The 15057-nt window shown below is 30.7% G+C and overlaps 1 protein-coding gene and 1 long non-coding RNA gene across 3 annotated transcripts in view; one reads left to right on the plus strand and one right to left on the minus strand.

Annotated features, from left to right (window-relative positions):
* The first annotated feature begins 205 nt into the window (after nucleotides 1-205).
* On the plus strand, nucleotides 206-10904 carry LOC143241054 (uncharacterized). The gene is made up of 5 exons (XR_013022167.1): nucleotides 206-824; nucleotides 1868-1960; nucleotides 7149-7260; nucleotides 8597-8716; nucleotides 10762-10904. It is a non-coding gene; the product is annotated as an uncharacterized LOC143241054 (long non-coding RNA).
* Nucleotides 8944-15057, minus strand: part of LOC143241052 (transcriptional coactivator YAP1-like) — a 49020-nt gene continuing 42906 nt past the window's right edge. For both annotated transcript variants that reach the window (XM_076484518.1, XM_076484517.1), the window contains 2 exons: nucleotides 13131-13240; nucleotides 8944-10410 (listed from right to left, as the gene is read on the minus strand). In XM_076484518.1, the coding sequence (XP_076340633.1) occupies nucleotides 10339-10410; nucleotides 13131-13240 (182 nt within the window). In that variant the 3' untranslated portion in view covers nucleotides 8944-10338. The remainder of the gene's footprint in view (nucleotides 10411-13130; nucleotides 13241-15057) is intronic.

The raw sequence follows: 15057 nt of genomic DNA on the forward strand, positions 1-15057 counted from the left end.
TAATCATGTTTGTGCTTGAAATAATAAAAAATATCTCCGACGTCTATCAATAGTTTGAGTGCGGTGCTTCTCCATACTGGGGGAATCCATAGTTTCGTCATCAGTGCTTGTCAGCCAATCAGCGCTCGCGTAGATGGGTATTTCTCGTTTTTTAAGCGGCATAGAAACACCATTGCGATCATTCACTAGTTGAAAAAAAAAGAGGCCTCGTTCACCAGATTGCCTTGTTTCTGACAAATCTGAAAGGGCTCTGTTTACAATTATTACGCTCAGTCATTTGAAATAGTTGGCAGCTCTGCTTTAATGATTTTTGATGGTACCTTCTACTTGTAAAGTACTGAACAAAATTGAGCATGCATGAATATGATGCGCAACAAACTTTTCAAAGGTTTTTGCAAAGAAAAAAGTGGGCATTTTATTTAGGCAAATGCAGTACTAAACATGTTGAATATAAAGAATAATCGCTAAATTTTAACGTAAATACCAGCATGTGAGATGTATACAAACTTCTAGTAATTCTGTATATTATTGTGATTAGCGCATGTTTCTACTGCAGATTGACGTACAGGTGATGTGGTTGTTAGTGATACAATATATAGTGTTAGCGTAAGTAATACAATGTATAGTAGTGATTATTGTGATTAGCGCATGTTTCTACTGCAGATTGACGTACAGGTGATGTTATTGTTAGTGATATAAGGGAAAATAAAGAAGGTGCTGTAAACATCATTACAAGAGGATTTTATTAGTAAAACATATTTGATGCTATACAGCATTTTATATGGACTGCTGTGTAATCGATATTTAGCAGTTACTAATCCTGGGTAGGCATAAGTGCTGGTAAAACTTCTAAATTTAGCCAGTTTCCTTTTTGCTAACTGTAAAACGTATCTACCCAAATGGTCCGAGACTTTCTGAAGGGTAGTCTTGAGAACTACGACACTGATCATATATTGTATGCCTACATTGTGATTAATTTCATATTTTGCAATATACTTGACCAAATTAATTATTTACAAGAATATATATAAGAGCCTGATTTATTATTTGGGATGATACAGATTTTTTTGTGTTAATTTCACAAATTTTTATTGTAAATAATACATCCACTACATTGGATGATTGTTTGTTTTTGAATACAATTTTGTCAGAATTTGACTTTTGATATAGTCTTCACATACATATAAAATTTGATCAAAAATAAACTATTTTATATAGTCTTTGAAAACCATGCTAAAATTGTGTGGTTTGTAAGATTACTTACTTGATAATTCATATGAACTTATAAAGATTTAGGTAAACTTTTATATCTTGCTTCAGAATGATATTATGGTCATTATATTTTTTTATTTGAAATATTTTTCAAAATTAAAATATTTCCATGTTATGTTATAGTTTTAATGCCAAACAATTAAATGCTAGTAATCTAGTAGATTACTGTTAAAGGCTTTCAAGAAAGTAATGTCAGATTTAGTTCATCAGAGATTGGTTTGTATGTAGCCCTATATTCCCAAAAATTGTATCCAAATTAAAAAATTTAAAACCTTTCTTTCTTTCTTATTATACCATTTTGCAAAACTTATTTATTAAGGCCACCTTGAGGAGTCACATTTTTAAACCACTCACATGGCAATACAGTAGTATATTATCTGTCAGTTATTCAGTAGATGCTAAATTTACATTATGTAAGGGATGCTTAACATTGCAATTTGTACTTTTGTGATGTCATAAAATTTGTGCATGTAATAAATCACATAAGGAATTATGCAGACTGTAGGCTAGAAAACAGCATAACATATTAACTTCAAAAGCAACATATAAAATTATTTATTGCTCTTTATTTTAGTTTTATTTACTCTTGCCACAGGTCACCTTTGGAGACTCTGTGAAAGTACATCTAGTAAAAAATAAAATAAGGAACACCTAAAAGTTAATGAAGAGACCACACCAGTGAAGATGAGTAAGTGATTGGAATAGTTAATTCAGCCCTGAATTAACCATTAAGCAAAATAAGCACGTGCTTAGGGCACCAAGGAAAGAGGGACACTACAGAGTTTTCCCCCTAACTATCACGCCCTTAACTCTTTCATTGCCACACTTAACTTTAGTCAATTTTTTTGTAATTGTCCTTATCTGCCATGTTTGACTTTACTCTGCATTGTTAAAAAAACGTTTTATTTGGCTCGGTGAGTGACTAAAGTTTCGAGAAGTAAGAAGTCATTGATTTGTGAAAGATTACTGTAAAGAGCAGTACAAAATGTTGATAAAACTTCAGGTAAAAGATGATCGTATTTGAAGATGTCTGACTTTGAAGATGAAATACTTTTCTCAATCTTTCCTCTTGTTGTGGCTATTTATAAGAAATTATAGACAGTGGAACAGTTTTGTTTTACCTTTTACTGTTTTATTCAGTCACATCTACAGAGAAATAAAGAGTATAATACCACAGAAACATAAGTCAAACGAAATGGTGACAGATATGTACAGAGACATGGCTAGTTTCATGTTTTTTCTTCTGTTTTTGTACATAATATTTGGGTAATTGCTCTTTTGTTTTAGTTTTATTTGCATTAGTACTGCATTGTCCATGTATGTTTCTCACTGATGCTTTCCTTAGCCTTAATTTTTTTGGCTTCAAACAACTTGCTGTAAAAGATCTCCTTTATTTGTGAGTCCATATTTTAAAATTTATCATACCAAGAAAAATTTAGAAAGGAGTACTACTGTAGCAATGCACTCATTCATAGATTACACATAACCTACAAGAATATTTGGGCATGTATGTATTCCCATGTGTATGTAATAATATAAACAGACCTGAAGCTGAGATTTACTTAGGGGAAAAATAGCCAACAAAATTTTGTCAAATATGCAGTTTTTAGACCCAAAAATGGAGATCACAATTATATTCTCCTTATTTCTTCCTTGATCGTATCCTTACATCATAATGCCCCCCAACCCAGTCCTCTGGTGATATCTTTATGAGATGAACGAACAATCCGAGACAGAAACACAGAGACATATATGAAAACTTTTAGGTGTAATTCAACTATTTGTGACTATAAATTCAGACCAGTATTTGTTCGATTATAATTCTGAAAAACTGGGAAAACAGTTGACTGATCGGAGCACTCTAAAGGCGATAATTCGACATTTTAGGTCAAATTGCATAAGACATGTAAGACATCATGATTCTTAACGTTGTTATTTGTACATTATACTACTAGTAGTAGTATAGTACTGTGGTGCTGTGGTTATACAAAGATGCTGTAAAGAACCGACAACTCAATAAAATCAATTTAGGATTGCCTGGTTTGGTTTGTTTTGAATTTCGCGCAAAGCTACATGAGGACTATCTGCGCTAGCAGTTCATAATTTTGCAGTGTAAGACTAGAGGGAAGGCAGCTAGTCATCACCACCCACCGCCAACTCTTGGGCTACTCTTTTTACCAACGAATAGTGGAATTGACCGTCACATATAACGCCCCCACAACTGAAATGGCAAGCATGTTTGGCGTGACAGGGATTCGAACCCATGACCCTTAGATTACGAGTCAAATGCCTTAACCCACCTGGCCATGCTGGACCAGGATTGTCTTAAAAAGTGCATGAATTGAACAAGTTCATGTGAGCAACGTTAGTACTGAGTGGCCTCAGTTGCAATGTATTAGCATTAGGCCTTACGTTACTGTTGTTATCTGAGAACTGAGTGATAATGACGTTTGGCCTAAATACTGTAACTAGTTTAGTGCAAGTACACTGGAAACACTACTTGTAGCCTGTTCTGTTCTCAATTTAAGGCTTTCGTTTTGAATTTGCCTTCACATCCAGACATACAGATAAAGTTTCAGACATATGCCTATTTTGTTGATATATGGTATGTTGGCTCATCTAAAGTACCTAGATCAAAACTGAGCTCAGAGTTGAGGTTACAACTCATTCTTCAGATATTTGATTAGGATTAAGGTACTCTAGCCTTGGCCTAACCCAGTATTTAGTAGATCAATCTGCAGTACAGTTTACAGTTGATTATATGTTATGTATGTGTACCAGTACAAAATGATCACTGTGTATATAGGCTACTACAGTATGTGTTGTTAATCACAAATTGTTTTAGAAGACTTTTTGGCTCACAGTGGATTTGTGTATTACCATTGACATTGCTTCTTGCATACAGCTACCATAGCAACAACCTTAATGAATCTTTTGCAATAACTGAAAAACTAATTCATCTGAAATGGATTGAAGCCAGTCTCGAATGGTTTTCAACCATTCAGAATGCAGGAAACCAATAAAGGTATTTACGAATTCATGTTTATAACTGATGGGCCTAGGTCCTAGAATAACTTTCTGACAATCTTTTGTCTAAATGTAGGCCTAGAATTTAGTATGTCTGACTGTCTTACCAACGTTTTTCTCATGACTGATCTCACTTTGCCTGTAAATTCTCCTGATATCTCTAGTGTTAATGTTGATGCAAGTTGCTCTAAAAGACAGTCTGAAGTTGAAGTAATTGCTGAAAATGAAAATTTACTAGACTATGTTAAGATGCTCCAGTCTACAAAAGATGAAGAAACTAAAGAAAATGATCCAGGGTAGTGGGTTGATTTCTCTGCTGATGATGTGGCTTATTAGATTGCTTGTAGACTCACTGATTGTCAACACCACAATGGGCCATTTGGCAAATCTTGCCGGACTTTCAGTAGTGGCAAGCCAACGAAATATTGTTTGCAAAAACTTTTGTTTGGGGTAAATTACACCAAATTAGTTCTGAGGACTTGATGAAAAACTTTGCAATTAAAAAATCTAGAAGAAAACTTTTTCAAAATTTTAACAAATATTACAAGTAAATAATTTGTTTACAGGGTTTTAAGTTCAAAGTGGGAAATTGTTAACTCAGAGTGAAACAAAAATACAGTAAAAATAATTCTTTTAATTGTCATTAATCAAAGTGATTTCCCTTATCATTTCTGAATAAAAGGCTTCAGTTATTGTTTGATTTTGATCCATGCCCAATCTGTTAAATAACTAAAATAAAAAAGTTTTTATTTAATATAGTTGTGGGATTTGGCCTGGAAGAAAACTGAAGAAGGGTTATAAATTTTCAAACTTTTATTTCACTTTCAGCATTTATTTGAGTCTTGTCAGTTAAGTAATGGAGGGTTTGAGGTGGGGCACCATTGTTGGACTGTGCTTAGGGCATCAGTTGCCCTAAATCTGGCCCTAAGTTAATTACATTGTAAAACTAATTCTGAGTTACATACAGATAGGTTGTTAGTTATGGAACCACAATCCACTTACACTGTTCTTAATTTGGAAGGCATTGTTCAATAGTTATTTCATTTAGGCAGTTATAAGTGGTGGATACAGTACTGCAGTCACATATTTTTAAAAGTAAACTGAAGGCCTTGTGGATTGTTGTTATGAATAAACATTTCTATATAATAGCTTGATTAGTGTAGTCAAAATTATGTAATTATTTCCAATTTAATCACATTAACACTGTGTAAAACAAATTGGTAACAGAAAAAAAAAATCCTCAGGGAATGTACATTTTAATGAGTAAGTCTTGATCACTTTGACTTGTCTACAAATTACACCAAAGTTAAGCTCCAAACAAAACTTATAAAAAGTCACTATTTTTATGATAAAATGAAATATTGAGTACTCAGATCATTGAGTGTTACAACCAAATTGGGTTCTCTCAGGAAGCAGTTATCACAAAAAAAGTAACATTTAAAAGTTTTATATTGTATGCCTCAGTCTTAATAATCATTTTGAAATGTCAACAATTTCATTTTTTTAAATTATAAATTATAAATTGAGTATGAACCTGGAAAGTGCATCAGAAATTGTTTAGAAAAATAAGTTTTAATACAGAAATTAGGTTGCTTGAGATGTAATTCCCTTTATCAATGTATACAGTTTTACTGTTGAGCATTGAGATCTATCAGAATATGTTTAATATAGAAAGCAAATTATATATATAAAATAGCCATGTAATGATTCATTAAATTACACAGGCATAATTTGTCAAGTTAAACTGAAATGTAAATGTATGTATAAGAATCATTAAGCATTCAAGTTTGAAATTTTCAGGCATGTTCAACTTTATAGTTACTAACTTTGTATTTCTGAACTGTTTAATACTTGTTAGTTACAATAGAATTTATTCAATATTACAAGCCTTCTTAGTCAGAGCTTGTAATCTCACTTTTGTTTTTCGAGAACAAACTTTCTTCTATCACATTTTAAATACCAAATTCATTAACTGTGGTAAATTTGACCAAAATCTTGCTATGGATTATGAGATAAATTTTACAGAATATCATGATCTTTTATAAACTTTAGTGTCTGCACTTCAATTGTTTTGTAAATTTTACAGTACAATAGTAAACTGGCTTAGTGTGTTGACAACTATAGATTTTACATCTCTAAGTTAAGCTCTTATAATGGACAGTTAATAATAGATACAAGTTTTGAATACATCATATCACACTTAATTAAGTTACTGTAGGTTTAAAAAATTTTTTTTTGCCATATTTACAATTGTTGTAACTGTTCCTTCTAAATATTAAACTTTGTCAAGGCTTATGTTTCCATGATTTAATTCCACTTATTACGTCTTGGTGTCTGCTTCACTTGATTTATTGAATGACAGAAATTAATTAATGAGAGTTGTTGTGTTAGACAAACCTCATAGTACTTTTAATTTTCTTTGTATTATATTTAACATTCATTACAGTACTACAATTTTAACCACTTGTTTTATGATCTAGGTGGTTCAGTTAATTTATTATTTTTGTATCTTCATAAAGATTAGTTTTTGTATGTACTCTTGGTGACCAAATGTCTTGCCACTTGACTCAACACCATAGTAATTTATTTAAGCTACTGTGTTCCTCTACAGTTACACTGTCAAAGCTGTTTAATGCATTTTTATTTATTACAATATGATTTGCGGGAGATTGTATAAAGGTTTGCTTATATGTGGGTATATTAATATCCTAGGTTCAAGTTGAGTGCAAGATAATATTAAAGCCAACACCTAGTGTTTGCATTTTCTCTAACTAGGCTTACTCTATATTACTTCAACAGTATTGATTAGAGTTTAATGTATAATTTTTTTATTATTATTATTATTATAGGTTGCATGACATTGCTTGCTTAATATCCATATTTAGCAGCAAGATGGACAATTCCATGAAGTATTACTGGGTTTACATCTAAAAATAGAAGGAACCAAACTGATTAAATAAGGTATTTAGTTTTTTATACGAAAGAAAACTATACTTAATTAGCTATAGCTATTACCAGGTTAATTTTCAGTTTTGTTTCAAGAACATGTGTTCCAATTAGAAGTTAATATTAACTAGCAGAAATACCCATCCTCTAGGTATAACTGCTAGTTCCTTGTGGCCTTTTCTGGAATTGTCTTGACAGTTTTACAATTTACTTATACTTGACATTCAATAACATTCTCCACTTCTGAGAAAAAATTTTGAACACTCAGTTTAAAAATGAGCTATTATCACAGAGTATATTATAATGAAGTATATCTTTGTAGACACATTTATCGATGAAAGTGCCTTGCTTTTCTGTTGCAACACTCAAAAGATTTTCACAAAAGAAAAAAAATGTTAAAGTTTGTTCTTTCATTGTTTGACATTTGAAACTTATTGCTTTTTTGTAATTTATGTTGTTTAAATCTGAAATATATAATTTTTGGGGAATTCTTTATTTACTGCTCAGCACTGTATCACCCAGATATGATTGATGTGGTTCTTCCCAAGATCAAAGTTCTGGACACACATGTCACATGCTCCATTATAAAATCTTTAAAATGTTTCTTATTAGAATAATAATAAAGTAAGAAAATGGTATCCTTAATAATTCATAAACAATTATAAATTCAGTGTCCCACTGAACATATATATCTTTGTGATTATATTTAATATTGCATTTATTGAAATTTGTTTCTTACTGGAAAAAATTATAAATAACTAAAATACATTATAGGTTTTTCCTTTTCATTTAACTGTTCTGTAGAACTAAAATGCCAAATTCCAACTTCAACAGTTAACCTGGAAGAAAAGGAAAACAGAATATTTAATAACACAAAGGGCATCTTCATCTGGCTAGGTCTGAGCCATCAGGAAAAAGTCAAGACTTTCTACTAGCATTCCTGTTCTTTTCAAGAGAACGTTCTTTATATCTATGTTTTTCAGAGGCCCAGCATGGTTAAGGCACTCGACTCATAATCTGAGGGTTGCGGGTTCAAATCTCAATCACACCAAACATGCTTGCCCTTTCAGCTGTGGTGGCATTATAATTTAACAGTATAAGACTAGAGGGAAGGCAGCTAGTCTTATACTGTTAAATTAGGGGCAGCTAGCACAGATAGCCGTCATGTAGCTTTGCGTGAAATTCAAGACAAAACAAGCCCATAAAATATTTCATTGGTAATTTGCTTGGGTTGTATACCATTTATTTTGTCAACCAGCTAGAGAAATGTCTTTGAAGTAGTGGTGCTTTATACTTGTTTTACAAAAGTAAGAAGACCAGGTTTTTCAGAAATTTATTTTTTAAATTATAGTTCATGGTGTGCAGTCCAAAGCACTTTCACACATGTGAGAGCTACTACTTAAAATAAGGAAGTTTCAAAGTTTTAAGCAGGAGACCGGACTTCAGATCAGAAGAGATAATAATTGCACAGGTACACATTTTTATTTTATATGGAAAGTTTTTTTATTTTAAACATAAGGTCAGGAGGGGCCCTCTCGTTCCAGCTCATCCAGCAGAAAAAAAAAAAAAAGTAAAAAAACCTTTCTGGTTTTGTACTTGCTATGAGAGAAACATTTCTAAAAACAATTGTTTTTACAGCTGTTTTAAACAGGTATGTCCCCTTAGAGTTGTACACAAAACTGAAATTTAGTCAATGACTACAACAGAAAATTGTTTATTTTTTATATATATATACATGGCTGATTTATCCCTAAAGACTTAAATATCAAGTTTTCCACACACCAGTATGTACACCAAAGTTGATTTAAAATAACCTGTTTAAAAACAAACACCATTCTAAATTTCTTAACCATTATTGTCATGTCATGGCAAGAAACTAAAATAGGGAAATGTACAGTAAATGTGTACTAAAATAATTCTTGTATCTTTTGGTGGAACATGGCATGATCAAAATGATTAGATATTATACACAAAAAATGAGAAACAACTTTTGCTAATTAGCAATCACGATAATTAAAATTCTTTAATCCACTAATTTGTGCTTAAAATATAACATAGTTTTAATAGTTGCAAAGCAGTTTTCCAAAAGGTATTTAAGTTTCAAACACTAGGAATGTTTTAATCAAAGTTGGTTAGCAAGGGATATATTTTATGAATATAGTACTACCCACTAATGCTGCCATCTAGAAGTATATATAGAAACTTCAGTGTTTTCATGAGGTAAATGCTAGATAAACAATCTTGCAACAATCCATCATTCTGGAAAAATGTTAAAGTGAGCCCTGTAATCTAGTATTTCTAGCACATTCAGATTTCATTTTAAAATGTTTATTAAAAGCTAAAGATTTCTACATACCTTAACTCGTTGTTTGTTAAAGTTTGAAACCTTTTTATAAAGCAAAGAACATGGTACTATAGACTGCTTGCTTTGTGTAAAAGCAATGGCAGGATAGTACAAGGTTGGAAAATTCATAATTTTGTTTTTGTAAAGTGCTTTCACAGTAATTTTTATAATCAAAACCAAGAGCTATTTTAAGCTTGGCACAGTAGAATATTCAGCTACGATACAAGCTTTATAACAGCTTATACTATAGAAGAGAAAATATTAACCTTGATACCATAATTAGTTTTCAGTAAGGCTACAACCATAAGTGGAGAATAGAGAATGAACCTATTTCTTGAATGTATGTTTTAAATGTAAGAGGGGGGACTAAGACACTTACATAAAAAAAAACAACCTAGAACAGCTAGGTATAACATTTATGAAATTTCAGAACATTATGTAACAGTAACCAATAAAACCTGATAGCTTATGAATGAAAATATATAAGGCACATCATGAAAATAATAAGTCACTACACATATTAAAAACACTTTAAATGATGGTTAACACATTATCACATCTCAAAGATGAGGGAAAATATCTTTTAAACCCAAAGACCTGTTAAAACTATCTTCTTCCCAATTACAAGGAAAGTAAAGCTTTACATATCAATATTGTAGATAGAAGATCTTTTATTTGTTCATGAATGTTTCCTTTAATTCAGTACCAAAATATTCTCCTGATTGTCAAGTACTAATAGCTGCCTGTACTTATACCCAGGTCATCACATTGTCTCTGTTACCATTAAGTACATCAGACAAAATATGCTCCATGAAATCTTCCTGTAAAGAGAGAAGGTCAGTTAATACATTAACAATGAACTTGGTGAGAATATATTACAACTTATCTTTACATAAATGAAAAATGTTTAAAAAAATTAAAATTATACAGCACATTAATATTTGCTACTGCTGATACATTAGCACTTGTGTAGGTTCACTGAACTGAAATGACTGACATTCTTAAATATTAGGTTGAGGAATAATTCATGAGCGTTTTTTCAAGTTAAACAAATATATTCATAAATGAAACGCTTTCACAAAATATTTCATATCATTTGGTAGATAATTTTTTGCTCTAATAGATGGTGTGTTTGATTTTCATATGTCTTTAATTTTTGCTTTCATTTTCAGCTCATTAAATGGAATGTCAAGTGGACAAAATCGAGCATTTTCGACACCATCTGCTTTTCGCATTTAATTTCTTGCAATTTCGTTTAAAACAATGCATACTATATACCTAAGTATTACATGAAATAAAGTATCATAATAAATGTTTTGGGTGTAATGTGTTCATGCATTGAAGTATTGTATAGTCTTGCATGTAATGCTTGAATGAAATTATTTAAAAATGCTCACGAATTATTCCTCAACCTAATATATTCAATTATTAAACAGCTTTTATGATAAAGATATCTTTAAAACAATTACAAGTTTACGTTTAGGATCCAATTTATTCAACAAGAAACTTGGCACAAGAAGGTTTACACCCACTTCAAAAACAAAGGTACAAATGTACACCAAATGCCTTATATAGATAGCAAGACTTTACAGAAGAGGATTTCTGAAACAGAAGAAAGCTAAAGTGACATTCTACATGTCTTTGTCAATTAACCCTTTCAAAATGAGTGTATACAGAAATTCCTATATACATTTACACACTAAGTAATTTTTGATACAGTATATGTATCTTTGCAAAATTCAGTAATACAGGTTACAAGCATTTTGTATACAAAACAGTTTTTTTCATGAAATATCTTTAAAGATTTGTTTGTGAAAATAGTTTGTTTTGTTACTAGCCTGAGTGCAAAGTGATTTCATGTTATGATTAAGAAAACTCTTCATTGTCCCAAAAATCTTAAATAATATTTATATATCTCTAAAACCTCACAAATACATTTTTAGTGTTTGTTTTCAGTAAGACTTTATATTTTATGTTATTTTATATATCCTGACTATTTGGGTCTGTCACTTGACCAACCTGGTAACTATCATAAAAAATTATTAAATAATTTTTTTTTTTTTTTTTCATATTGTAACACAAAAATACAAATGTTTAGTCTAAGTAATTTACGTCTTATAATGTTATACTTTTTTTTTTTATTATATTGCCTAGCTAACATTACAAAACTTGCATTGACAAAGTGCATGTGCACTCATGTTACTTGTATCCAATAATATAAAAACTGACCTTTAACCTTTACAATATGACCCTTTCTTAGCTGTCTGTTGGTAGACTAGTATTTTGTAATATACAGTCATGTTTCTATTATTATACATTATATATGTATATATATTATTACTATTTAGAAATGAGTTCATAAACTTATTTTTCTGAAAACTTAGAACAATAAATAAAGCAGAGCAAACAATTGTCTCTTCTAGCTACAACCTTCGAACTTACTACTGGCCATAGGTTGCTAAACCTTTAAAAATTTGCAAGTGGAGGATATCAAGTAAACATTTTTTCAATCATACACACACACACACACACAAAATTGAATAACCAAAAAATCATAAATAACTATACTGATACCATAGAAGTCCACTATAATTTACCAAGCTTAGTCACGAAGCTGTAATTAGGTTTAAAAAAAGAATAAAATGGCTTAGAAACCACTAGGGAGATATTCTGAGCTATGGATTGGTTATTCACATGCCACATATTAGAGAAAATGTACATAAGGGACTGTTAAAAACAAAATAACAGGGCCACTGTGTTTGATTCAGCACATAAGCCATATCTCAGCAATATATTCTTTATATGAGGTTCTTATTTTATATTGATTTGTCAATATTGGTAATTTGAGTTCATAACTTGTATAAAATTATAAATTTAGTACTTTGACATAACAAACATCTAATTTTAAATAATGCTGCATTAACATACCATGGGACTCACTAAAATTTATATTTAGGTTGTTCTTTTAATATTTACTTTTGAGTTAAGAAATTAATTCATATAATATAAAGTCTGAAGTATGATCTGAAATTTAATTCTAAATTTATTGGTATAAATAGTATTGCAATAAAGTTTTGAATGCAAGTCAACAAACGTGATGATGTGACTTGTGACCCATCATGAAAGGGTTAGAGATTTAAACTTCAAATATTAAATGAAAATTATATGACTAATAATGGATGAAAAATAGATTTATCATGTAGCAGTTAAAGTGCTGAATATATTCTATAACTCTTTACTGAATATAAACAGCATTGTAGTAAACCAAGCTTACATTTACAATTATTTCCTCCCCCCCCCTCAAAGAAAATTTAGTCTGGCCATCAATTATAAAATAAAGAAAATATTAAAGATATCTTCAAACAAACTTAACATTTTATTTGTTGCAAGTTAATTTCAAGTACCTATGAACACAAGTGTTTAGAAGAATTGGAAATTAAAAAAAAAACAACTCGTAACAATGACAAATATTTCAAGTGCTCCATACAGTATTATGGTATAAATGGGCAATCCTCTGTTTCAATTGACATAGTTTTCCTACCTGAAGGCTAGGCATCAAATCATCAGAATCCATGTTTTCCATTCCTAAATCTATGTTTGTATTTTGCAACCCCTCAGGTCCAAGTTCAGTCCCCACTTGTTGACGTGGATCTGAAACAAAAACAAATAGATAAACAATCATTTTGGAAAACAAGTTACTTTGTAAACCTTAAATACTCACAAATATGAGTATATGTCTGAAGTTGATATGAAACTTTACTTCTCTCTGTTACATAATTATCTACACACAAATATCAATCACTTTCAGCCTTATGCCTGCATAAGGTAATCCTCAGACCCAATGGTGGATCAGCAATCATGAAAAATGTTCATTTTAGTTAACACTACTAATTTAACATTTTGATTAATGGTTATAGTAGATCCAGTTTAGCTAGAGCTGGAGTGTTGGGCTTCCATGTACAAAGAATATTTTGTCATTTGCAAAACACTGAGTTATAAAGTCACATGGTTGATATTTGATAAGTTTTAGAATAAACATAATTACAGAAGACATGGGTGTAATTAAATGCAGTTATTGGCTTGAATTAAACTAAAAAATATTAATAAGAAAGGTATAAAGTGAGGTTTTAGCTACTTGCTCTTTAGAAAAATGCCATATAAGAATGAACTACTGTGAACTCCATGTAACAACTTAAATACTATGCATCCTTTGGAAATTGAAAGAAATTAATTATAAACGTAACGTTCAGTGATAATCTTGTTTATTTTCCACACTTAGCATTCCTGTTACTGAGATGTATTCATAAAGATTGAGATTTTTGCTTCAGTTTAGTTTGACTGTGTTTTAAAACAGAATTTCAATGCTAAACACAGATACAAAGAAATAGACTTGCAGATATTTTAAGCTGTTATAATAGAATAACCTTTAACACTTAACATATTTCAAACATAAGAAATATAAACACATTCATGCCTTCTGGCTACAGGAAAATAAAATGTGCATACTACAAAATAGTAAAGAAACAATTTTATGAAGCAGAAAAATCAAAATACTTGGATTACGAAAAAGTATATACATGCACACTACCTGATGAACCTCTTTCCTGCCACTAGATCAGAAATGTAGTATTGGTTTAATTTTTCAAAAGCTTAATATTCACAGACACCAATGCTTTTACCAACAGGAAGGGCAAACAATGGATTTTTTTAATACAGAGAATGAGTTTTGTTTACCTATATATAGTCATTCTTCCATACATTTGCCATTGGGCTTAGACAAATATTTCACTGATTTTTTTTTAATGCAAGATCTTATTTATTTCACAATGTGATGCCAGTCACTTCATCCAAGATAACTCTGCAAAGCCTTCCGTAAAACATTTCTATGACTGCTCTTCCATGATCTGAGCAGAGCCCATCATAAAAAAAATTAAAAATATTTAATACTAACCTATTATATTGGAAACAAACAATAATAGTCAAAAATACATTTCTTTATTAATTAATAAATGAACATTGAATATTAAAACTTGTTGCTCTCTCTCTTTCTTTCTTTTTTTAAACCACCTAAACTAAGTGTAACAATTTAACACAAACTAGCCAAATACTGAAGCTACTGGGAAAACCAAACATGTAGGTGCTTCCATCTGTCACTGCTGATGTTTATAAAATATATGGTGTCCATGAAGACCCTGAAAGACTAATGCAAAGTTAACAGCTTCTGGTATACCTAGTAGCCTACTTTTCCATACCAATTTCTGTTGTGAAATAAAATAATCTACAGATACACAAAAAAACACCAAGTTGAAGAGTGGGAAAAGAAGGTAGAAACTTGGAATCCTATGGAACCGAACCTTCAAATTCAGTTTTGTATTTTGAAAAACTTGACAAAACATTGTGAAAAAAGGCTATCACATTTTCAACTGAATTTCAATCTAAAATTGTTAGTGTTCAATTTTAATTTGCTT

Source organism: Tachypleus tridentatus, chromosome 13 (genome assembly GCF_004210375.1).
Source record: "Tachypleus tridentatus isolate NWPU-2018 chromosome 13, ASM421037v1, whole genome shotgun sequence".
In the NCBI taxonomy this organism is placed as follows: domain Eukaryota; kingdom Metazoa; phylum Arthropoda; class Merostomata; order Xiphosura; family Limulidae; genus Tachypleus; species Tachypleus tridentatus.